Here is a 26,048-nt window from a genome sequence, read left to right on the forward strand (position 1 = left end):
TGCAAGGTCAACCAAACATTGACAAGAGAAACGCCCCTCTCCAAATGGACGGTGCTTCCCAGCCAATCAGGTGCAAGCATACGGAACGTTTCCACCAATTAGAGGTGTGGAGGAGCGGCGATCGCCTGTGTTGTTACCACAGAGATGATGATACGCGTTATTTGGTTCTTCGTGTTTGTACTGTGAGTCCGCGGAGTACTTTCACTGCTTATCGAGCGGATTGTGTTGGGGATAAAATCACCACCATTAAGCAGACTGGAGATTATCAGCTATGGTGCCTTCCAGCTGGTGAAGTAAGTCGTTTATGGTCAGCAGCCAATGGTGTTTTTTTCCTCGGCGTTCGTTGAAGGAACGTTAAAGAACTGTTAGCTTGGAATCCTCCCACCAGACTTCACTTAAAAACTAACCGTTTTTATTTCTCTGCATCATATTAGGACTGAAATTCATTAGCGTAATCTGTCCGTATTACAATGGCAGGGAGTAATAATTAAACGTGTGCTACGTTGAAAAACAAAACTGTCTTCCCCAAGCTTAGGTGTGCATATGCCTTTAATAACGTTTTAACTACTGCTAGCTTCCTATATTATTGAAGTTACTAAGTTCTAGCTTCTTTTTTTTTAATACAACTTTATTTTGCTTTACAAGATACAAAAGCAGTGCAAAAACATGACAAGTATCATTAATAATAAATGAAGAACAAATAAGCATACCAAAATGAATACATAAATAAGTAGTTTAAATAATAAATTAAGAGAGAGAGAGATTTCAAAGTGGGAGACTAGATTTATAGTTTTGATAGCTTTCTTTTTATTAGAGGAGGACATTGACTTGAAATATATCTGGAGTTCTATCATGAAAGCACAAAAATTGGGTTTCACCTTGGCAAATTTACATTTGTGTTACTAAGTTCTAGCTAGCATATCGTTAACAGGTGATGCAGCGTCACAATATGTGACCTGGATTTATAGACACTTTAAATGCTTTTCCATCGTGCTTTGTGCATTTGTTTTTGAAAGGTGGTACGTCACTCACAAATGTGTGTATGTTCTGACCTGCCAGCCTCTGAGAAGCTAAAAAACAATCAGAAAAACGTTTAAAGATATTGTTAACTGAGTTTTTTGCTGGTTTACCAGAAACATGCACGTTTCATTTTCTGTTTTTTATTTTTCCTCAATCTATGCAGAACAAACTAACATTATAGTGGCATTATAACATCTTAGATTATAACAGATGTATCATATTAAACCTTTCGACTGGGAAATTCAACAAAAAATCTTAGGTCACATGGGTCATAGAACCTTAATAGGCATCAATTTTAGTGTCATATCTTCTGCTTAGTTTGTCAGAGGTGGTTCATAGCTAGCATGATAAACATTAAAAACAATAGTCCGGTTTCACATCCCACCGAGATGCCATGCTTTCACAGTGGCTGTAAAAATAGTTAGTGGTTTTGTTGATGGTTACCGTGGGAGACAAACACTCAAGTCTGCTCTTTCCCCTGTTGTTGTGGTTGTGCCCGCTGCATTCCCAGGGAAACGGCATGAGAAGCTCATTGCATCTGTTTTCACAGGATGCATACAACACGTAGCCCCTCGTCCATCCCGACAGGTGCCCCAGGAGACGCCCTGGACCTCAGCTTGTCCGGCCTCCAGCTTTCTATGTCCAAACGGCCCAGCAGCGCATCACCGGGGAAGTACTTCTCTCGATCTGTGTCGGTGTCTGTGGCTGGTGACAGCAGAGGAAAACGCAACACGCTGGTGAGTTACTAACGTCTACCACTGATATAATCAAGTCAAGATGCAGGAATGAGGAAGTCCAGCTCTGTCTCCTCGTTCTTGTTTCACAATTCCCTGTAATCCCAGCGCATAACTCGCCTATTAACAAGCCTTTTACGTCCACAGAGTGATGCCAGCTTTGGTAGCTCCCGCTCCATCAAGAACCTGAGGCGGTCCAACAGCACCACTCAGGTTAACCAGCAGGCCAACCTCAGTTTAAGGTGCAAACACACAGTCGCTCACACCCACTGATGCAGTAACAGTTGCACAGAGAGGATAGTGGCGTCTCTCTTTGAGAATCATTTTCTCATCTTACTTCTCTGGGTCAAACCAGTTTTGCTCATTTCTTATCGCTGACATTGACACAGTGCAGTGCGTACAGTACGGTATGTGCTGATTCATGTTCTCTGCAGGGCCTCGGGCACAGCCGGCTCTGAGGTTCTCAGTTAGATCACAGAGTAACCTTTACAGAAAGTACACATGATTCTGAAATATGAAGGACGTGCTTTTTTTAGATAACAAAAAGATTATTTGTGCATTTTAGATCATTTGTGCCCAGCAGTCTTGAAGTGGTGCTTGTATTCCCGGGAACTCATTTAAAGGCTCAGGCCTCCGTCGTGAGGCTCTTTAAACCAGAGTCTGACTCTCCTCGGTGAGCAACAGCTGGTCACCCTGACGCCTCGGCGGCTCGGACAATGGGAACGATGGCGCGCCAACTCCTGCATGATAAAAGGGTGGAGGCTGTTTCTGGGGTCGGGGGGTGCAGGGACTGGCTTTGTCCCATGTTAGAGGGGGAGGGTGAGCACCTAATGGGTCAGGTTACCCCCTCCACCAGGAGCCAGTGAAAGGAGAAGTGTGTGTACACATTTGGGCTCTATTGTCTGGCAGCTGCCGCCATGCCCCCTCCCTCTCAGTCTTTGACATGAGGAGCTGTGTGCTTTTAGATTTAAAGACAGTCTAACCCCCCCCCCCCCCCCAACACTTTCCCAAACCCTCTGGACTCTTTTCGGGCTGTCATTGGGTCACTCACCACCGCTCTGCCTCTCCACTGGTTCCTCCCCCTCCCTGCATCTATTGCTTGAAACTCAAAAACTAGAGGAATGTGCTGCCTGAATAGTGTTGTCAGATAGCTTTTCCCTGGGCCAGCTGGCCTCACACACACCGCCCCCCCCCTCGAAGACACACACTCTCGTCTTATGTACTTATGCAGACAGAAACACGCCGCACAGACAGGGGGTCACCCTGCATCTGCGCCTCATGATGGAGGGGCCGCAGCGCAAGGCCACCAGGATCAACATATGCAGGCATTAGCGTGGAATCCATCACAGGCCCCCCCCCCCCAGCAGACAGTCAGCTGCTACATGGTGAATTCCAGAAGAAAAGAAGTGATGAGCCCCATTTCTGCAGCTGTCATGACAGCAGTTAATCAGAAAAAGCTGCGGCTCAATGGAATACCTTATTTCAAGTTGTGTAACTGTGTGAAAAACTGCTGAGACCCAAGTTTAATGATGGATTAGAGGATTGGCTTTGCTTTCATTCACCCCAACAGCTCTTTTAACAAGTCCAAGGTTACCGAATGACAAAAAAAAAATAGGTTTTTCACCCGCTTGGGTCTTCTTTTCTCCGGGTTTTGAGATAACAGTCTAATGTGTGGCTGGTTTGTGTTCTCCAGTCAGGACCAGAGCGAGGACTACTTGGCTCTGTTTGACAGCAGCTCAGATGGACGTAAGAAACTGGCCAGTTTGAGCAAGACCTCGCCGGACAGAACCACCTGGAACATTCTGGTATTTCAAACACTCTTATCATGCTCTGCTGTGATCCACAGCCCAAATGCCCCTCCAAAAAGAAAAACAACAAATACAAGACGTTTTTGCTTGAAATAAGCAAAAAAATCTGCCAATGGAACTAGTGAAAATCGGCTTGTCAAGATTTCTTGAAATAAGATGTGATATTTGGGACTTTTGAGATAAAAGTGATCTTGAAATTAGCTTAAAAACCTCTTCAAATGTAAAAAAAAGCTTGTTTCATATGAAATCCGACTCAAAACAATTTGTTTTCAAGACTTTTTCATTTAACAAAATATTCCAGATGTATTGTCTTCAAACAAGTCCCTATATCTGGCTGAAATGGTACTTGTTAGGCAGTTGTGTCTTATATCAAGTGTAATGAGATATTTTGACTAGAAATGAGACAAATATACTTGGTAAGACTTAGATTTTTTTCCAGTGCAATCACATCACCTGTGGTAAACAGCTAGAACACAAAGCTAAGCATTAGAAATACAAAAGCCTTTTCAAATATTAATACTAGTAAGATTGTAGTAGTTAAGTGTGTAATAAATGAATGTTTTTGCCTTTTAAGGACGATCAGCCCAGATCTTTCCCCCCACACTCGAGCTCCCGCAGCACCGGCAGCATGGACTCGCCCACCAGCCTGAAGAAAAAAGAGCCTGGAATCGCTCTGGCTGCCACCTTCACTGCCAACAACAGGTGGGCGGCATCTTTGTCTCTCACACACACACACACACACACACACACACACACACACACAATGACCCAGGTGTCTCCTTCTCATGCTTCTCTCTGGATTTCTAGCTGTTTCTAATGTTTCATACCTGCTGATCACGGCATCTGATACCCACGCCTGCACGAATTCCTCCCACACACACACACACACACACACACAGAGTTTTCTTCCATGGAAATAATAAAACAGTCTTGGCTGAGTGTGTGCCATGGTAAGAATCTGTGTCAAAGCCTGCACAGTGTCAGTTACTTTAATGCCCCAAGGAGGTCCGTGCGCTGAATAATGTGGCTGTTTGTTTTTCACAGGAGCAACAAGGGAGCTGTGGGCAACTCCGTCACCACAATCTTACACAACAATTACTCTGAGAAGCCACTCACCCCTAAGAGCTCCAACCAGAAGCCCTCCTTCAAGTACGTCCCGAAATGTTCAGTCACCCGCTGACATCGGTGGGTGTTCAGAATCCCAAGTGCTGCAAACGTATGCCAGACATCAACATGTTGTTCTTCCAGCAACATCCTGAAGGCCACGGCGAATGACGAGGTGTCACTGGAGAACGGCTCCCTCACCAAGTCCCAGAAGAATTTCTGCTCATCTTCCGCCTCCAACAACAGGTCTCCAGTGTCGGCCCGGCGCTGCAGCCCCGTCCCCCCGCGGAGGGGGGAGGTCACAGAGGAGGAGGCCGAGAGGTCAGACCCGCCGAGCACTGGTTGCTGTCTGCATGCTGACTCGGCTTCGGTGTTTTGGTGTTTGTGCGGCTCACAGCAGTTCTCTTGTGTTCTCTCGAAGGTTCATTCTGCAGGTGAACCAGGCAGCAGTCACCATTCAGCGCTGGTACAGACGTCACACTCAAAGAAAACTTACCAACCAGGCAGCTATCAAACAAATCCTGGCCAATAAAAGAAAGGTATGTGTTAAGCCTCATTCGCACTGTAGGAACCTTCTGCAGTTCCTGTAACCTTTTCAGGAACGGGGCCGTTTTCTCCCGCATTCGCACAAACAGGAACTCGGGACAATCGCCCTCAGTTCCTGGAACCATTTCAGCTCCTTCTCCGAGGCTGGGTCTGTTCTGGTTTCCATAGGAACACATCTGACGGAGGTGTTTGGTGGTTGGTAGCTCCGCCCCTTGTCATGTTGTCATGGCTGAAATGTTTCCTCATACGACACGGACACAACCTTGGCGTGTTTAATAAGTTAAACTCACACGTTGTCTCCTTTGTCTGCGGCGCTCTGCTCTCCTTCCTTCATGAAACCAAGAAGTATGGCCTGCGCTCCATCCTTCGTCTCCTGACTCTCTCTGTGAGCTCTTCCAGCCTCCATGTTAGACGCTCGATGTGATCGGCCATGATTGATATCACCGTCATGCAGACCATGAACACGGTGGCCTCCCCGCTCTCCATGTTAGCTTCTTGGTGGTGTTTTTTTCTTCTCTTCTTACTTTTCGCGGGTTTTGTTTTGTTCTGTTTTGTTGTTGAATGTGGCGCTAAAGGAACACGTCGCTGTCGCAGACGGTTGCATCGCATCAGTCCCGACTCATGTGCGAATGCAAACTGAAACAGTTCCGCTGGGGAAGGACAGTTATCAGAACGAAATTCGAGTAGGACAGTTCTTAGAACTGCTCTGTCCGAATGCGGCTCTAGCTTCTTCTTTTTACCCTCTGTGGTCAGAACTGGTTCTACTTTCTGTGGTGCTGACACTCTTTTCCCCCCTGCAGGAGTGGGAGGAGAGAACCCAGGAGGACGGTCACCTGGAGGGGCAGAGGAAGGTTGAAGACAGGAAGCGGATTCGTGAGGAGAAAGCCCGTCTTGCCCGCCTTGCCGCCATCCAGGTGCACACCTTTGATAACACTGATTTACTTCCAGTGATTCCATACAGATGGGAGATGTGATGAGCATTGTGAATGAAAACAGTCCAAACTGAAGCTACGTAACTGACAACTTTACTCTCAGTCTCCTGTATGTGTGACTCTCTGAGAACATTAAATCCTTCTCTTACCATAACTCACAGGCATCTTTCTTAGACCCTTCTGTTTTTTACAAAAAGATTAGAAACTGTCAGACGTTTGCTAAGACTTTAACACGTATGAGGACTCTTCTCAAATGAAAGCACAAACTAACTCAAGCTTCTCTTTTAGCTTCTACACCATAACTCTTAGATATGTGTCCCAATCTCAATCCTGCCAGCATCGATTCTGTGTAGAAACCTTCCCCGGATAGTTCACAGGATGATCTTGTGTCTCCCCCTGCTGGTGTGTTGCAGGAACTGCAGCAGAACAGAGCACAGCGAGCCGCAGAGGTGCAGCATGTGGCCGAAGCGGAGTTGGAAAACGTGTGGCAAACGGGTGCAATTGGACGAAAGAAGCAGCCCAAGATTTCCCCGACTTATAAGAGTCCAGCCTCACCGGGCAACAACAGCCCGATGTCCCCCACAGACACCAAAACTAAGAACACAGGTTTGTACGAGACATCACGATCTGCTTCCAGCCATCCCTGAACCTTTTTATATGACGTTATGAGTGCAAACGTCTTCATGTCCTCTTATAGCTTCCTGAAGAGCGTCATATCAAACATGGATGATGTTAAAGGATTGTAATCAGTGTATTGATCAGCTGCATGTTTCTGCAGACTTCAATCTGAACATTGTGGCTGATTTAGTTGAGATGAGCTTCAGAGCCATATCCCCTGCTCCGTCCAGTCACAGAGGCTCTCAGTGTTCTCAGGTGTGTCCTTCATTACCTCTCAAGGTGCTTTAATTCTTTCATGATCGTTTTGAAAGACTCACTTTCTGTTCTATTTGTAGAAGGAGGACAGAACAGAGGGAGACGTTCCTGTGGGTCAGCAGCAGCATCAGGAGAGTGACAGGAAACTCAAAGAGAAATCTCGTCTGACCCGTCTCACTGCTGCACAGGTGAACACATGTGATTGCGTTTCAAATGGAATTAGTTCCTGGGCTGCACGGTGGTGAGCACTGCCACCTCACAGCTCAAAGGTTTCTGCTTCTCAGGCTCTCCTGTGGGACGTTTGCCTGTTCTCCCATGCATGTGTGGGTGCTCTCTGCACTCCGGGTTCCTCCCGCTGTTCAAAAACTAGGGCTGGGCGAGTTAACCCGTTATTATCGCGTTAACTCATTAATTATTTAACGCCGACAAATATTTTATCGCGCATTAGCGCAGGTTTTATTATTTATTTTACTATTGTAAAAGTAAAAGTTGCTCACAGGCTTTTATTTTGTAAAAGTCTATTGCTCACATGCTTTTATTTTGTAAAAGTCTGCTGCTGTCTGCTGTGGAACCAGAAAAGAAAGTAATCGGCGGATCCACCAAACATGGAGAAGGGTACGGAACTTTTACTCGGCCGTTTTCATTTTAAAGTTCTTCCAGACGGCGGAGTCGACAGAACCAAAGTCATCTGTAAACTCTGCCAAGTTGAATTGTCTTCTCAGCGTAGTAGTTCCAGTCTAAAATATCACTTAAAGGCAAAACACACAACTGATAGCAGCAAGTCATTCAAGGAAACAGACAGTGGAGCGAGGCTTCTACATAAAAACTACAGAAAGATGCTGATGTTAAAAGTGTGTTTGCACAACAAATGTTATGGCACTTTCATTCATATGGCAGCACATTTAAAATAAAACTAAATGCTAAAAACTATACACTACTTTTGGATTCATTTTTGGATTTTGCATACAAATGCGATTAATCGTGATTAATCAGGGAAATCATGTGATTAATTAGATTAAAAATGTTAATTGTTACCCAGCCCTATCAAAAACATGCAAGTTTTAGGTTAATTGGTGATTCTAAATCGACATTCTGTCCCCCTGCACAGGAGGAAGTGGGTAATAAAAGTGAGTGAACCGATTAATGAATGAAACTTGATGGTTTGCCTCCCTCCCTGCATTACAGGAACAGAGAAGAACGCAGCGAGCTGCAGAGATGGAGCTGGAAAGCATGAGGCAGACGGGTACGATGGGACGTAAGAAACCGCTCAAGATTTCCCCGACAAACAAAAATCCTGCGTCACCGAGCAACAACAGCCCGATGTCACCCACAGACTCCAAGACTAAGAACACAGGTCCATCCTGTCATTCACATCAACACTGTCCTCACAGTGACTTTTGTTCGCCAGAAGTAGATTCTGACTTTGGATTGTGTGTTTCTACAGACTCCGGTTTAAATGTCGTGGCTGACGGAGGCGACCTCGGCTTCAGAGCTGTTTCTCCTGCTTTGTCCAATCACAGAGGATCCCAGAGTTCTCAGGTGAGTCCGGAACGTTTCCTCTCACACACCAAGGCTCGGTGTGGCGTCTGACCGGCATCTGTCCTTGTTTTTCCTGCGTGGGACGAACCATCGGCTCTGTCAGACCCAGTCGAGGCTGTTTGCACTCACTTCCTCGTGTTAAATCGCTGTCGGGGCGAGCAGGGGAGGAAATCTGTTGTAATTTATTCTGCCTTTAACTGTTATTTTTCTATTTAGTAAGTTTAAATGTCTAATGAAGGCATTCATGTAGGAAACGTTTAGTTTAAACTAAAATTCTGGTTTTTGGGTCGAAACTAGGGCTGGGCAACGATTAAAATGTTTAATCTAATTAATCACATGATTTCCCTGATTAATCACGATTAATCGCATTTGTACGCAAAATCCCAAAATGAATCTAAAAGTAGTGTATAGCTTTTAGCATTTAGTTTTATTTTAAATGTGCTGCCATATGAATGAAAGTGCCATAACATTTGTTGTGCAAACACACTTTTAACATCAGCATCTTTCTGTAGTTTTTATGTAGAAGCCTCGCTCCACTGTCTGTTTCCTTGAATGACTTGCTGCTATCAGTTGTGTGTTTTGCCTTTAAGTGATATTTTAGACTGGAACTACTACGCTGAGAAGACAATTCAACTTGGCAGTGTTTACAGATGACTTTGTTTCTGTCGACTCCGCCGTCTGGAAGAACTTTAAAATGAAAATGGCTGAGTAAAAGTTCCGTACCCTTCTCCATGTTTGGTGGATCCGCCGATTACTTTCTTTTCCGGTTCCGCAGCAGACAGCAACAGACTTTTACAAAATAAAAGCCTGTGAGCAACAGACTTTTACAATAATAAAATAAATAATAAAACAGGGGTGGTCTGTGGCGTAGTGGGTTGAGCAGGCGCCCCATGAACAAGAGGCTATAGTCCTCGCTGCAGCTGGCCCCGGTTCGAGTCCCGCATCGGACGGCCCTGTGCTGCATGTCGTTCCCCCTCTCTCTGCCCCTCTGAACTTTCCTATCCATTAAAGGCACAAAAGCCCTAAAAAATTTTGAAAATTAAAAAAAAACATGCGTTAATTCGCAATAAAATATTTATCGACGTTAAATAATTAATGCGTTAACGCGATAATAACGAGTTAACTTGCCCAGCCCTACTAAACACAGACGTAAACTTTATACAAACATTGATTTGTTTACGTTTCTGCCTGGTTAAATTATTCGTTGACCAAGTCGCGTCCTTTTGCACACGTGTGCTGTATGATGGAGTCGGCAGTGGAGGTTATCTTTGTGGTGTGTTCAAATACGCCTCCACCTCCCGCCAACATGAGGAGACGCAGCATGGAGATCTGCCATCATTGCTTGTTTGCGACCTTGCTTTGGTGTATATGAGCCCTAAAATCTCATCAGCAATTCTTGTGTCTTGATTCTGGTGACATTTGTGAGCATGTTGGTTGTGTGCGTGCTGCAGGACATCCTGCAGAGGTCTGTGAGTGTGGAGGACCAGCGTCAGGGAGCTCAGTCCTGCAGAGCTCCATCTAAAACCACCCTCAACGAGCTGCTGGACACCCTGAAGCTGTTAGAGGAGGAGCCAGTCAGGCTGTCAGAGCCAAAGTCCTACTGCAAGGAGAAATATGCCTGGATAGATGAGGTTGGTGTTCATTATCTTCAGAGGTTTTGTTTTAAAAACAATCCTGATGAAACTGTGACAAAACTGTTGACTCTATGACTGTGACCTGCATGTTGTTTAAGGACGGGGACTCCAACTCTCTGACCACTGACAACGTTGAGCGTCACGGTCAGCTGAGCCATCACCCTGCACTGCCAGACGGGGGCGCTCTGCTCTCAGAGGCCAAGCTGCAGAGCATCATGAGCTTCCTGGATGAGATGGAGAAGTCTGAGCAGGAGAGGCCGCGCTCAGTCACCTCAGGATCACACAGAGAGGTCAGTGTTAAAGGGATAGTTCGCCTCTTTTGACATGAAGCTGTATGACATCCCATACTAGCAATATCATTTATGAACATGTTCTTACCCCCTGCTTTAACTGTCTTTGTTGAAGTTTCTGGTTGGTGTCCCATTGGCCCGTTGTTGTTTTCAGGCTGTGTTGTCTGAGGAGGAGCTGGTCGGCATCGAGCACGCGTCGGCCACCGCTGCTGAAGTCACCGGCTCTATGATGAGAATCAAAATGGAGCTGGAGGAGAAGAAACGCACCGTCAACATGCTGCAGACAGCTCTGGTGGGCGAGATGCGCACCCCCGTTAGTTTTTGACTCTGTTCGATGACGTGCTCACAGCTAAGGTCTTTTTGCCCCTTTTTCCTCCGGCGCATCAGGCCCAGCAGAGGGAACTGACGGCGAGACACGTGAAGGAGACGGAGAAGGAGCTGAGCAGAAACTTCCAGCTCCAGAAGGAACAATACGAAGCCACCATCCAGAGGCACCTGGCCTTCATCGATCAGGTGCGTGTGCATGCATTTAAAACACCCTGACCGGCTGTGTCTGTGTTTAAACTCGGGCTGAGATGTTCGGTGTCTCTCCTCAGCTCATCAACGACAAAAAGACTCTGAGCGAGCGCTGTGAAGGAGTGGTGACCGAGCTGAAGCAGGTGGACCAGAAGTACACCAAGAAGATCGCACAAATGCAGCAGCAGCACGAAATGGTGCGTTCCTTCCCTGTTTACAGTACCGTCTCTGCATCAGTTCTCACTGCGAGCCTCGGCCTCTCTGCTTTGCATCTGGTGTGAGTGTGACTCGCTTCCTTCTGGTGCTGCTTTAACTGTCTTTTGTCTTCCCTTTTTCTTCATTCTCTCTTCCCTCTCGTGTGTATTTCTGTTTTTTTTTCTCGCCGTATAGGTGTGGCAAATTCTCGGTCCCTTGTGCGAGGTAACTTTAACTTCTCTTCTTACTCATTCATCTTCGGGCACAGTCGTCTTTCAGTTCCTCCACTCACCTCTCATTTCATTTGTCTGTCCCACACAACTTCTCTCGGACAGTCTGTCTGCATGTGAGTCTTCACGCTCATTTTTTTTTATTGATGCCTACATTCAAAGCTCACTGTTCTTCATGTTAGTAGGTTAATTATTTTTGCCAAAATTAGCATCAGCTCTCCTCTTCCTCTTATTACCTGCATCCGCTGTCACCGTTGTTTCATGAAGCAGTGCTGGACTGCCCGTGTTATGGCAGGCTTCATCACTGCAGCATCTTCTCTCTGTTACACCATGGTTACCCTCTCCTCTCCTCTCCCCAATCCTCTTCCTCCTTCTACAGGAGATCAAGAAGTTAAAAGATCTAATGAGCGCCACAGAGAAGATCCGCCGGGAGAAGTGGATCGATGAGAAAACCAAAAAGATTAAAGAGATCACAGTCAAAGGTAGAGTGGACGGAGCTGAAACCTCAGAAATGAACAGGGAGCAAATCAAATCAAATCAAATCAAATCAAATCAAATCAAATATATTTGTAGCACATTTCATGTACAAAACAATTCAAAGTGCTTCACATAAAATAAAAGCATTACAGCAGGGAGTGGAAGAAGCATTAAAAATACATAAAAGAATATAAAGAGAAACAAATAAAGTAATTTAAATTAATTTAAAAACAAGCAAATGTCCAGATAAATTCAAAGATAGCGTGCAGATTTCATGCATAGACACATGAGAAAAGAAATGTTTTTAACCTGGATTTAAATATGTCTCCATTTGGTGAAAGTTTAATCTCCACTGGCAGTTTGTTCCACTTGTTTGCAGCATAACAGCTAAATGCTGCTTCTCCATGTTTAGTCTGGACTCTGGACTGGACCAGCTGACCTGAGTCCTTGGATCTAAGAGCTCTGCTGGCTTTATATTCTCTGAACAGATCACAGATTGTAAACCATCAGCAGGCTTTTAAAATCTATTCTGTGACTGACTGGAAGCCAGAGTAAAGATTTTAAAGCTGCTGTGATGTGTTCAGATCGTTTATTGAGCAAAGAATCGTTTATTGCTTGAGAGCATGTAGTCGGATGTCTTGGACACTTGAAATATCTCCTTCAGGGATTTGGTCAGATATGCAGAGGATTTCTACGTCACACTCCCAGATCAGAGTAGAAATGTCTTCCTGTTCGGATCGTGCCACTTTCACTGTACCTCTGAAATGGGAAGTTGGATTTCTTTTGCTCTTGCTTTTTGTTTTGCTATTAACCACAAATTCTCATCAGCAGTTTCAGTTTTTCATTAAAAACTTTGCCAGTGGAATGTTGGATATTTCTGTTTCCCATTTTATGTGAATGCAGCACTATAACAGAACCTGCTATTACAAAGACATGAACATGTGTCCGATGCTGATGCTGTGCATCGAGGTTTATTGAGGACTGGAGTTACTAGGCTCACTTTCAGCTTCATGAAACTCCATCAAACTGTTATTTTTTGTGCTAATGTGGAATTTCTGAGTTTTTGTTGCACTAGAAGCTCGTTCGTTGACATCTTTTGTGCAGCAGCAGAGGCACCGAGGCGCTCACAAACATTTTTAGCAGATGTTTGGTCACATAGAAAAGAGTGTGGAGGCTGTTCAAGGCAACTGAGAGAGTTGGGGATACATTCACATATTGACACCAAATAGGTTAATCAACACATAAAAGAAGGTTTTACATACATAGTTTTTAAAGTAACGAATCCTTTTTTAAGAAAACTGCTGGGTCAAAGCTCCGTCAGCTGTCTTTGATAAGAAAAGTAAGACTGTGTTCTTGTTTTTTCTGGAATCGACAGGAGGTCTTTGGCTGACTCAGCCCACACAGCTTCAGATTGTTGTTTCTGTTTGTTAGGTGTTCAATTAACTGGCTGACTGTGTTGTTTTTTTTATTTCCTGTCTGTGAGGTGCTGATTCCAGGAGAAGTGTTTGTACAGTCACAGGCCCGGAGACTTTATTTAGTCTGTTGACCAACTTGCAATCTGAGAATAAAACTGTCCTCCTGTAATCAGGCTTCTGAGCCTTGAAAATGTGAATCATGGCAGTTTTTTTCCCGCACATTGTATCCAGTGAGGCGTAAACAGAGCATAAACCTTTCTCTGTTCCTCTCCGTCCTCGCTTAGGATTGGAGCCGGAGATCCAGAAGCTGATCTCGAAGCACAAACAGGAGCTGAAGAAGCTGCGGACGCTTCACGAGGCGGAGCTGCTGCAGGCGGATGAGCGGGCGGCGCAACGCTACATCCGCCAATGTGAGGAGCTCCGGCAGCAGCTGGAGAGGGAGAAGGAGGAGCAGTGCCAGAAGGAGAGAGATCAAGCCAAACACAGGTGAGCATGTCACGCTGTCCTCAGCACTTCATGCTTATATGTTGTTATAAGGCTACTCACACTTTATGCTTATATGTTGTTATGAGGCTACTCACACTTTATGCTTATATGTTGTTATGAGGCTACTCACACTTTATGCTTATATGTTGTTATGAGGCTACTCGCACTTTATGCTTATATGTTGTTATGAGGCTACTCACACTTTATGCTTATATGTTGTTATGAGGCTACTCACACTTTATGCTTATATGTTGTTATGAGGCTACTCACACTTTATGCTTATATGTTGTTATGAGGCTACTCACACTTTATGCTTATATGTTGTTATGAGGCTACTCACACTTTATGCTTATATGTTGTTATGAGGCTACTCACACTTTATGCTTATATGTTGTTATGAGGCTACTCACACTTTATGCTTATATGTTGTTATGAGGCTACTCACACTTTATGCTTATATGTTGTTATGAGGCTACTCACACTTTATGCTTATATGTTGTTATGAGGCTACTCACACTTTATGCTTATATGTTGTTATGAGGCTACTCACACTTCATGCTTATATGTTGTTATGAGGCTACTCACACTTCATGCTTATATGTTGTTATGAGGCTACTCACACTTTATGCTTATATGTTGTTATGAGGCTACTCACACTTCATGCTTATATGTTGTTATGAGACTACTCACACTTCATGCTTATATGTTGTTATAAGGCTACTCACACTTTATGCTTATATGTTGTTATGAGGCTACTCACACTTTATGCTTATATGTTGTTATGAGGCTACTCACACTTCATGCTTATATGTTGTTATGAGGCTACTCACACTTCATGCTTATATGTTGTTATGAGGCTACTCACACTTTATGCTTATATGTTGTTATGAGGCTACTCACACTTTATGCTTATATGTTGTTATGAGGCTACTCACACTTTATGCTTATATGTTGTTATGAGGCTACTCACACTTTATGCTTATATGTTGTTATGAGGCTACTCACACTTTATGCTTATATGTTGTTATGAGGCTACTCACACTTTATGCTTATATGTTGTTATGAGGCTACTCACACTTTATGCTTATATGTTGTTATGAGGCTACTCACACTTTATGCTTATATGTTGTTATGAGGCTACTCACACTTTATGCTTATATGTTGTTATGAGGCTACTCACACTTCATGCTTATATGTTGTTATGAGACTACTCACACTTTATGCTTATATGTTGTTATAAGGCTACTCACACTTTATGCTTATATGTTGTTATGAGGCTACTCACACTTTATGCTTATATGTTGTTATGAGGCTACTCACACTTTATGCTTATATGTTGTTATAAGGCTACTCACACTTTATGCTTATATGTTGTTATGAGGCTACTCACACTTTATGCTTATATGTTGTTATGAGACTACTCACACTTTATGCTTATATGTTGTTATAAGGCTACTCACACTTTATGCTTATATGTTGTTATAAGGCTACTCACACTTTATGCTTATATGTTGTTATGAGGCTACTCACACTTTATGCTTATATGTTGTTATGAGACTACTCACACTTTATGCTTATATGTTGTTATGAGGCTACTCACACTTTATGCTTATATGTTGTTATGAGGCTACTCACACTTTATGCTTATATGTTGTTATGAGGCTACTCACACTTTATGCTTATATGTTGTTATGAGGCTACTCACACTTTATGCTTATATGTTGTTATGAGGCTACTCACACTTTATGCTTATATGTTGTTATGAGGCTACTCACACTTCATGCTTATATGTTGTTATGAGACTACTCACACTTTATGCTTATATGTTGTTATAAGGCTACTCACACTTTATGCTTATATGTTGTTATGAGGCTACTCACACTTTATGCTTATATGTTGTTATGAGGCTACTCACACTTTATGCTTATATGTTGTTATAAGGCTACTCACACTTTATGCTTATATGTTGTTATGAGGCTACTCACACTTTATGCTTATATGTTGTTATGAGACTACTCACACTTTATGCTTATATGTTGTTATAAGGCTACTCACACTTTATGCTTATATGTTGTTATAAGGCTACTCACACTTTATGCTTATATGTTGTTATGAGGCTACTCACACTTCATGCTTATATGTTGTTATGAGACTACTCACACTTTATGCTTATATGTTGTTATAAGGCTACTCACACTTTATGCTTATATGTTGTTATGAGGCTACTCACACTTTATGCTTATATGTTGTTATGAGGCTACTCACACTTTATGCTTATATGTTGTTATAAGGCTACTCACACAACCAGGATGCTGTAGATGGGAGCTTCAGTAGTTTGTTCACTGAGTTGTTTGCGTGTCTCTGTCAGGTATGAGAAGCAGCTGCAGGAGGAGGAGTTGTCCCTGCAGCAGCAGAGGAGGCGTCTCTTCAAGGAGGTGTCTGATGAGAAAGAGAGGCTGGCTCAGCTGGCTGCCAGGTGAGGTCAAAGGTCAGAGCCAAACGCAGCTGCATTTCAACTGAAAAGTACCCAGAACCTTTACCCCGGGGGCCGAAAAGGGGATTTCTTATCACAGATGTTTGTGTTTCCAGTGAAGTTCTGCTCAGATTAGATCATCAGTCTGAGCTCCTCACACAGAGTTCAGCTCAGCTGCAGTCACATGGTGTTGAGGTGTCTGTCAGCCCATTATACACCGTGTTTCTCCTCCACTGATTGATCCAGACAGAATAACTGTCACTGCAGTATAGCATAAAATGAGAGGGAGAGATAACTGAGATAGAAAGGAGAAATAAGATGGCAGGAGTTCTGAATCCATCAGAAATGTTACGCATTTTAAGCCATGTCCTAAACGTACCAGATGCCCTGAAAGGTTCAACCAGTGCCTGTTTGTGGTGTGAAATATCTCCCTGGTTCCTTGTTTAGCCCAGGATCCCTGCATTGGTCAGGGAAGGACCCTCTGAGCACTGTAGCACCGTGGTGCAGAATATTCCTCTGCGACCGTCACAAACACGAGGGGAATCTGCGGGAAGTGAAAACAAAAGCTCTCAGTCCAGAGTTCTGTTCAGTGTTGGTGCTCCGCCGGAGTATCTTTAAGGTTTGAAAAACAAAGGAAGCCGGATCACCTGGAGGTGGGTTCTCCTCCAGTTCTGAAAGGAACATGAAAGCCACGATGCCCTGAGGGACAGTTTTCCCATAAAATAGTTTTTCAGCGACTGAGCTGCAGAGCAGGTCACATCTGGAACACTAGAAAACAAATGTGTCAGTCAGTGTGAACTTTCTACAAACATGTGGAATTTGATCCCACATTGATGATCCTCTTTAGATTTATTTAGAGTGGCTCAAAAGTAGTTTTTTCTGTTGATGTAACCAGAGATTTTGGTTGTTCTTCTCGTTCTTCTGCTGCAGGCAGCGCAGCGAGCTGGAGGATCTGCGGCGGCAGCTGGAGGAGAACAGTTCTCTGGCAGGACGAGCCCTCAGAGAGGAGCTGGATAAGACCAGAGAGGAGCAGGAGAGGAGGCACCAGGTGAGACTTCAGGCTCCACGGCCTCAGATCTCCTGCTTTTATCAGAACTAAAGCTCATGCAGAGTGCTGTTTGCGTTTCTAGGTGGAGATGAAGGCATTGCAGGAACGTCTGGACATTGAAAGGCAGACATGGGAGGGAAACTACAAGAAGAAAGAGGTTTGTCATGAATCCAGCACAGCCACACTCTGCTCTGTTTATCCTCACCTGTGAAGTATAATTAATCATTAGATACTCTGTGAATATGAGATACTTTATCCGTAGACGTGTAGGCATCTGAGTCTAACTCCAGTTGGTTGAGGAAGGAAAGAACTTTACATTTCCTTCTGCAGTCGTTTCAAAAGCAAGAGAACTTCATCCGTGTGAACAGAAGCTGAACTTTTCTACTAAAACGGTATCTTTCTGTCACACCTCCCTGCTATCAAGCTGTGTTTGTGTGTTCACAGGAAGCGTGGATGCTGGGCCGCGAGCGCGAGCTGAAGGAAGAACTGCGGCGGGATCGTGACAAAGAGATCGAGCTCGCCATCTGGACGCTGGAGGAGGAGACCAGCAAGGACAAAGAGGATTGTGAAAGGGCAGCTGACAACAGGTGTGTGTGTGTGTGTGTGTGTGTGTGTGTGTGTGTGTGTGTGTGTGTGTGTGTGTGTGTGTGTGTGTGTGTGTGTGTGCGTGTGTGTGTGTGTGTGTGTGTGTCTGTGTGTGTGTGTGTGTGTGTGTGTGAAGCCCAGTCTGGGGTTCTGTTTGTAAGAAAAGCTGTTTACCTTCAAGTTCAAACACGTGTGACATGCTCATTACTAGCTTAACGGGATAGTTTGCCTCTTTTGACACAAAGCTGTATGACATCCCATATTAGCAACATCATTTATGAACATCTTCTTACCCCCTGCTGCATCCTGTGAGCTAAGTTCCAGCCTCGTTTTGGCGTTGACGAAGGTAGTCCGGCTAGTTGGCTGGGGTTTAGAAAATAAAGCGTTTTGCTTCTCAAAACAATATGCGTTCAAAAGAGTAATACATTTGCATCACAAAATGGTTCTCCAGGAAAAAGTCAGACCTCACAATTGTTGGTGCTATTTTCTCTCCCTTCGTATCACTGCATCTTTTGAACGCATATTGTTTTGAGAAGCATATTGTTTTCTGTTTATCATCTTCCGCCATCTTTCTCGATGATGTCATAAACATAAACCTGATGCACCAAACATATGAAGAAAAACTGAATAACGCCATCATGTCCTGCGAGTGTCCACAATCAGTGGATCTTAATTCTTAGTGAATAACAACAGTAGTGTGCATCAATGATGCTGAAATCAATGTTTACCGCTTTCAGAGTGAAGCGCATCAGAGAAAAGTACGAAGCTGAGCTGAGGGAGCTGGAGCGCTCGGAGAGGGCGGCTGTGGAGAAACAGCAAGAGCTGAGGAGGAAGCAGGTGGAGACGGAAGGAGAGCTGATCCGACTCCAGGCTGTGCTCAGACAGAAGCAACAGGAGACTGACGACATCACGCAGGTGAGAAGGATGCGAGCGACTTCAGGTTTGAACCGTTTTAAACTTTCTGTTCCCAAAAATAAATCGGGCTTTGTTCCCGGTGTTGGGCTCGTCTCCTCAGACCAGAGACAAGCTGGCAGATGAGCGCCGCAGACTGGCAGAGGTGATAAGGCAGGAGTTCGCAGACCGCTTGGTGATGACGGAGGAGGAAAACCGCGGGCTGAAGGTGGAGGTCTCAGAAGTGCGAGCGAGGCTGCGGCTGGAGGTGGAGCGGATCACCCGGGAGAAGGAGGAGGAGCTGGCTGAAGTCCACCACCGGTAAGATGGAGCTTCCTTTGTTTTCCTCAAACAGCGAGTCAGACAACAGGCCTGCCACTGTGCTGTCAAACGTACCGTGTTTAACGTCATGTTAAAAGTTTAAGAGACACAGAAACTTCCCCGAACCCGCTGCGGAATGTCAAGTGATGGATTTAGATCAGTGGGAGTCTCCAAACATTTAAAAAGCTTTGTTAGAGGCCAGCTGGCTCCCTCCACATCCACTCCAGTAAAAGTGGAAAAAGGAATGTTGACACGCCATTTAAAACTGTAGCTTGAACTATATTTGGGGCAGAAACTGAGCAGCTCTGCTGGGATTTTAGACAGTTTATAAAAGAAGAGAAATGTGAGCTGGATGGAGAGTTAAAGGAGCTCTGAGGAGGACCTGATTCATGGAGGGTAACGTTACCGGATGCTTTGACACTTACATTCAGCCATTTAGTGAACGCTTTCTCCAAAGTGAGGAACATCATCTCACAGTCTGCAGGGAAAACAGGTGAAGAAGCGCGAGGTAACAGTGAGTTAGGCATCTATTACAGTGTTCAGAGAGGAGGTGAGGTCATCTTAAATGTTAAAGAAATGTTCCAAACGAACGCAGGAGACGTGCAGCCGCCCATGATAAGCAGCGTATGTTCAGTCTAACAGGAACACGTGGCTGAGGAGGAGCTCTATGATACACCAAAAACCTCCTGCTGTGTGCTTTTATGCTGAAGGTTTCCCAAAGGTCGCAACTGCCTCAGTGATGTTTGACAGGCAGGAAACTGAGGTCACACTTTCATCTACAGCAGTGATACTCACTATTTATTTCCCAAGAGCCACATTGGCAGAGCAAAATCAAGGGAAGAGCCACTTTTACCACAACAAACTAAAGTCCCCTTTTGCAAATATGCATTTCTACATATAAAACATCCCACAAAAAAAGACACAACACAGCCAATACATTTTCAATTCAGAACATATTTACCTTAATACTGGGATGAGCAGAAGCTGGCATGCATGTCCTCGACTTTCTTCATGTTGTATTTGTAGTTTGTTGTTGTAATCATAATGAGACATTCAGGATGAGCATGGTTTTTGTGCTGGTTTTTGCCCTTTTTTAATTAAAAACCGATCCATTGTGCCTGCATCTCGCGCTGGCTAAAGGAGCTAGCGTGCTCTGCGGTCAAGTGTGACGGTGGTTTAAGTGGGCTGCGTTGCCAGGTTTAACAAAGCCCCCTTTAGAAAACACCATTAAGCCTTAATTAATACTTAATAAAAATACTTAATACTACAAAAATGAAAACTTAATAAAAATACTTAATACTACAAAAATGAAAACTTAATAAAAATACTTAATACTGGGCCGTATTCGCTGTGTGTTATTTGAAAAAATGTATTGTTATTGTTACCATATTATAAGCTACTATGCGAGTGCGAGCCGCCAATTAAAGCTTGAGGAGCCGCGCAATGAGTATCTCTGCTCTACAGTATGCTACTGTATGAAAGTTTAGCAAGTTTGAGGCTGTTTTTTATTATTGTTACTGTCAACAGATGAAATCATGTCCTGCTCTCTGTTTCAAGCCGTCCGTAAATTCCCAAAAGAGCCTGAAACTGCTACTTTTACTAAATATTTGGCTCCAGTTGATAGCATTGTGTTTGTTGGGAGCTCATTTCAGCAGCACATTAGGTGCTGTGGTGTTTCCAGCCGCGGTGTGGTGTACATGGAACCCGCTCCAAATGAATCGGTGCCTTTGTGGTCATTAATTAAAACGTCGTCCGCTGCAACTCGAGCTGTGTTTGTCTTCTGCAGAGACGATATCTCTCAATGTGAATGAGGCTTGTTTCCATTTGCTGTTTTGGAGTAAATCAACTTGGCTGCACAGTGTGCTCACCAGGTCGCAGTACAGTCCACTTTACTCAGGACTCTGATAAACGGAGATAAAACACATCACAAAGAGAAATGGAGAAGTTTTTTAACTGCATTTCAGTGTTGGCCATGAGTGTAATGCTTATTCCTCATTCGTGCTAAATGTTCACCACATCCACACTTTGCAATAAGATGTTTGCTTTCAGCATGTTTTAAAGAAAATGAACAGATATCAGATAGCATGAAAGACACATTTGTGTGTCTGCAGTCTGTGTTTCAAATACTGTTATAAAACTAAGAGGAAAAAAGATTTATTTACATGATTTATAATGTCTTCTGCATTTTGTATCAATTAGCAGTAAGCAATGTAGCAGTAAGTAAAGGTTAATTGATGTTAACGATTAATTAATAATCTTAATTAATTTATCTGGGGAATTTTATATAGAGAAAATAAATGGAAGTAGCATCACTGTGGAGATGAAGATTATTATTATTATATTCTAAGTATTTAACTGTATGAATAAAAGATGGAAGGGCGGAGGCAGTGTTCCTGCTGTGGGGCTGTGGCTCCCACTCCAACAGCTCCAGCTCTGCATCGATGATAAACCGGAACAGATCTGCTTCTTTACCGGAGAGTTTCCCCGCCTCGATCCTCCTGGTACAAAATAAACTGACTTTCTGTGGTGAGCCAATTAAACTTTGATGAACTGAATGAGGCCAGAGACCAGACCTGATTACCTGAAAACTGAGAAGTGGTTTCAGATAACTGGAAACAACCTGATGGTGGAGGTAAGGACCAGCGAAGGCGGACAGGACAGAGATGAGTGCTGCAGACTGCAGTGTGGTGGCAGGGCTCAGAGACAAAGACTGTTTTCCTCTGTCTCAGTGTTCTCAGATAACATGCACCCCCCTCTGTGAGAGGGTTCAGATTAAACTCTAAAACAACACCAGATAAGTTTGTGAACCTTCACACTATGTGCTTCATATCAGTTTTCCCTCCGCTGTGTCCCTGACGGGGGACGACTGTCACCGTACGCCTGATAAAAGCCTCCCAACATTCGTTGATTAAAAATAAACAGCTGGTAGAAAGTCGGTCCCAAATATCCGAATGCTGCTCTTTGACTGAGAGAAAAACAACCGAACCATCGATAAGATCTGAAGTGAAGACTCAGTTTGCTGTTGGAAGCCTTATCAAACACTTTTTTGGTCTTGCCCCCCATCCAGAAGTGGCAAATATCATTTCAAAGGTTCTATGTTTCAATATCAATGCATCATTCCTCACTCTCTATCTTGGAAATATTCCAGATGGATTGAGTAAAGCTGATAATTATCTTCTTAGGGTCTTGCTGGTAGCAAGTAAAAAGGCCGTCACAAAATGTTGGCTCCAGAAAAATGCCCCCACTACAGATACTTTTGTTGATATTATAAAACAACTGCATGTCCCAGAGCAAATGACTTACTCAATCCGACTCCAAAAAGCTTATTGGCTTATTTGGCCAATGAGTGAGACTGTTTTAACGTGTTGTGTATGATATTCTGTCTTTCGAAAATACTGACCACCCCCGGACCTTGAATGTGTAATTGTTCAATGTTTTGTACTATAAATAAAGAGTTTTAAAAAAGAAAAAGAACCCTTATCAAACACTGATGAACAAAAGTCAGAAAACATGTTCAGGCCCGGTGGTTTGAGCTTTTAAAAAGGTGAAGAGGGTCTCTGTATTCCGGGATATTTAACACCCTCGTGTTTGTGGTTTTTCCAGAGTGAAGTCGGCCATCTTGAAGAAAGAGGAAACTGTGAATAATCTCCGGAAGCAGCACGAGGTGAGTCACCTGATGAAGCCAGATCAGACGTGGCATTAAAATTCTTTCTGTAACAAACGAGACAAAGAAAGGAGGGTGAAATAGTATGTTGTGTGAACATCTGCTGACTGAAGCCATGCAGGTTTCAGTCAGAAGCAGCCTTTAAAGGAGCAGCTCAAAACCACATCTGCTCCCAATAAAAGGCAGCTTTACTGCGTGTGATATATCCCTGGTGCTCTGTGGGGTACAGTGTGCAGCAACACATGATATAACACACACTGATGTAAGAAACAAGTGTCCCAGACCACAGCTGAACGTGTCCTGAGTGCGTTGGTGTGATCTGACAGAGATGGGACACATGTGCAAGTCCCAAGTAATTTTTTCTTGGGCAACTCAAGTCACCTTATTTTTGCAATTTTACCTGCAGAATCTGATCTTAATAAAGTGAAAAGACAAGATTTAAGTAACTGTCCCCCACCCCGTATCATATCAAGCTAACGTTAGCTAACTACAGACTAGGCTAACAGGATAATATTAGCTAATTTGACAAGCACTTACTGGTCAGAATGGATCTTCAAATAACGAACAAAGTTGGAAGTTGTCGTCTGGCTGTCTGAGATGTTGATGCCGCATGTCTTGCACAGCGCTGTTTCGTCTTTAGCCGTCAAAATGGTAATTACGAAACCCTCCCGCTGCCATGTTGATGCATATCTGATATGAGTTTATTCTCTCCAGTGGTGGAATGTAACAGAGTATTTTTACTTCGTTACTGTACTTAAGTAAATTTTTCCGTATTTGTACTTTACTTAAAGCTGCAGTCTGCAACTCTTTTTCAAGCATAATGCCTGGAACTGTCCGGGGATTCTGAAAGTAGTACATCAAATACCCCAATACAAAAAAAAAGAGTTCTCTAGGTCCCCTATATGTCCCGCTAGGTCCCTCCAAAGCCAGCAGGTTTGTTTACAAAATTGCAGACCGGACCGGTAAAAGGTAACCAATCAGGTTACGAGCTGGGCTCTGCTGCCTGTCAATCACCGATTGTGCACGCGCGATATAAGGTAGGCTCGGCCTCACGCTTATTTATCTAGACTATTGAACTTCATTACGGGCTACTCTACTTACTGTGTCTTCCATGATCGCAAATGACAGGTGAGTTGATGAATGAGGAGTCGTGTACGCGCATCTGGCGTACATGTAGACGTGCACGAGTTCTCATGTGTTTTGATGGGGCGGGACAGGAAGTTGAATAACTTTTCATTTTTCGGTTAAAAAATAAGCATTTCTTGCATTTTGCGACTACGGAGGTCACCGTTTTCAACTTCAAGCGTTCTGATAGATCATGTAAACTCTTAAAATGCCAAAAATTAGGACTTTACGTATGACAACAACAAATCCTGCAGACTGCAGCTTTAAGTAAAAATAATAATGCATACTTTCGACTTTTACTCCATTACATTTTGCAGCTATTAACTATACTTTCTACTCCACTACATTTCTACAATATGTGTTGTTACTCGTTACATTTTATAAATGCAGTTTTGCCATAACGTTGCCTACACAAAAATATGTTTAAACCAATCAGGTGGCTCTGTCAGCTTCAATGTTGCTTATAGTTTTTACTAACAGTGACTTCTGTAGAGGCTTAAGTATTACCAGTAGCTATACCTGCATTCTTCATCAAAATGGCCTAGACATTGAAAGACAGCCAATAGCGCGCATACTTTTACTTTTAATACTTAAAGTAAATTTAAAAGTCAGTACTTATGACTTTTACTTAAGTAGGATTTTTGATACAGTACTTCTACTTTTACTTAAGTACTACACTTCAGTACTTCCTCCACCACTGATTCTCTCCAATAAACACGTAAGGTATGTAGAGAGGGCATGGCTGATTGACAGGGTAGGGATCCAATCATGACGCCATTCTCAGCCTGCGCTCCTACCGGGTAATCCATATTATTTTTTAAATTAATTTATTCATTTTATATTCAAACTGAAAACATGAACTGAATAACACTCAAGTCATTCAAGTCATCGTGTCTCAAGTCAAGTGCCGAGTCTTTAACTTCCAAGTCCGAGTCGAGTCTCAAGTCTTTTATTTTTTGTCAAGTCACAAGTCATCAAAACAGCGACCCGAGTCCCCATCCCTGTGACCTGATGACCCTGGGTGCATGTTGGTAGCGGGCCCGGTCGGTGCTGCTCTCTCTCTCTGTCTGTCTGTCAGAACAGAAGTTTAAACATGTTTGATGATTGACAGCGCTGTCCTCTCCTCTGATAGGCTGCCCTGAAGCGGGCGGACCACCTGGAGGCCCTGTGGGAGCAGCAGAGGAAGCAGCTGTTGGAGAAGTGACTGACGGGAGGGTCTGGCTCCATCTCTGTGGACCCCCACCCACCCCTCCTCCATCAGTGCCTCCACCTGAGGCTGCTCTGTTCTTTGGAGGTTTCCCCCGACTGTTAAGACTGAACATGTGACTGAACCTACCTCACTTGAAAAACGCAGAATGGGGAAAATGCACTGAGTTTGGCTGTGTGGGACCCCAGCCCACCCCCCACCCCCACCCCCCACAGGCATGAAGGAGTGTGTTTGAAGGCCCCTCAGACCAGGTGGCACCAGATAAGGACCGTGCATGGACCTCCCTCTCCGGTTGTTTAGTGTCTGCAGCCGTCCTGCGGCCGTCTGTGGGAGCAGGAATGTTCCCGTTCCCCGCGGAGCCGTCACACAGAACGCTTCCAGATGTTTCTGCAGCCTCAGCCGTCGTCACAGCCCAAGCACGAGCTCTCGGTGTGCCCTTTAATCTGTTGAGTCATGTGCTCCCGTGTGCCCCCGAGGCCAGTGTTAATTACAGGGTCTTTAACCCCCTCCCCCCCGCCCTGCCACCAGCTCTGAACAGCATGTGCTTAAAAGCAACAATATGACGCCGGTTACAGGCTGAAGTTAGAGAGCAATGTAGAAAGATTCAGAAGGTTTGGGAAACTTAGAGGAAAGCGAGCGAAGAATAAGGTTCTGAGGTCAGATGATTGCAGAGTGGCTCTGAGGGTTTGTGAACCCAGGGAAGTGGAAAAGGGAAAGAGTGCAGATCCAGAACAGAAGGAATGCGCACAGAAAACGTTCAGAAGATTAGAAAAGCAGAGCTGGGACAGAGCGGGCTGATGGGAGGGTCTGAGGGGGCTCAGGACATGTGGCCGGAGGTTAGAAGCTGCGCTCCACCTCAACAGAAGAAGAAGAAAAGGCCTCGAGTGTTCCTCACAGCACTTCTGGGCATCAGTTTTTTCTGATTTCTCAACCTT

At 44.1% G+C, this 26,048-nt stretch overlaps 1 protein-coding gene across 3 annotated transcripts; it reads left to right on the forward strand.

Moving 5' to 3' along the window:
• Positions 1–158: 158 nt before the first annotated feature.
• Positions 159–25,280, forward strand: cep131 (centrosomal protein 131). 3 transcript variants are annotated; one of them, XM_075458294.1, is made up of 30 exons: positions 159–293; positions 1,571–1,757; positions 1,902–1,996; positions 3,448–3,559; positions 4,137–4,264; positions 4,607–4,711; positions 4,811–4,987; positions 5,088–5,205; positions 6,013–6,126; positions 6,558–6,750; positions 6,923–7,017; positions 7,098–7,205; positions 8,203–8,371; positions 8,462–8,556; positions 10,008–10,187; positions 10,289–10,480; positions 10,635–10,772; positions 10,868–10,993; positions 11,077–11,193; positions 11,387–11,416; positions 11,801–11,903; positions 13,598–13,799; positions 16,168–16,275; positions 17,203–17,320; positions 17,403–17,477; positions 17,765–17,907; positions 18,643–18,820; positions 18,921–19,117; positions 22,721–22,781; positions 25,039–25,280. In XM_075458294.1, the coding sequence occupies exons 2-30, from the start codon at positions 1,572–1,574 to the stop codon at positions 25,108–25,110; spliced, it is 3,735 nt and encodes a 1,244-aa protein (XP_075314409.1). In that variant the 5' UTR covers positions 159–293; position 1,571; the 3' UTR covers positions 25,111–25,280. The 3 variants fall into 3 exon arrangements, with proteins under 3 accessions (XP_075314409.1, XP_075314411.1, XP_075314410.1); XM_075458296.1 differs by having other exon boundaries at positions 6,953–7,017; XM_075458295.1 differs by lacking the exon at positions 11,387–11,416.
• The last annotated feature ends 768 nt before the right edge of the window (positions 25,281–26,048 follow it).

This window comes from Odontesthes bonariensis, chromosome 23 (genome assembly GCF_027942865.1).
Source record: "Odontesthes bonariensis isolate fOdoBon6 chromosome 23, fOdoBon6.hap1, whole genome shotgun sequence".
In the NCBI taxonomy this organism is placed as follows: Eukaryota; Metazoa; Chordata; class Actinopteri; order Atheriniformes; family Atherinopsidae; genus Odontesthes; species Odontesthes bonariensis.

Coding starts and splice junctions, on each gene's coding strand:
- cep131 (XM_075458294.1), top strand. CDS start 1,572: ATGCATACAACACGTAGCCCCTCGTCCATCCCGACAGGTGCCCCAGGA. Junction 17,478..17,764: donor GAAACTACAAGAAGAAAGAG/GTTTGTCATGAA, acceptor GTGTGTTCACAG/GAAGCGTGGATGCTGGGCCG. Junction 19,118..22,720: donor CTGGCTGAAGTCCACCACCG/GTAAGATGGAGC, acceptor TGGTTTTTCCAG/AGTGAAGTCGGCCATCTTGA.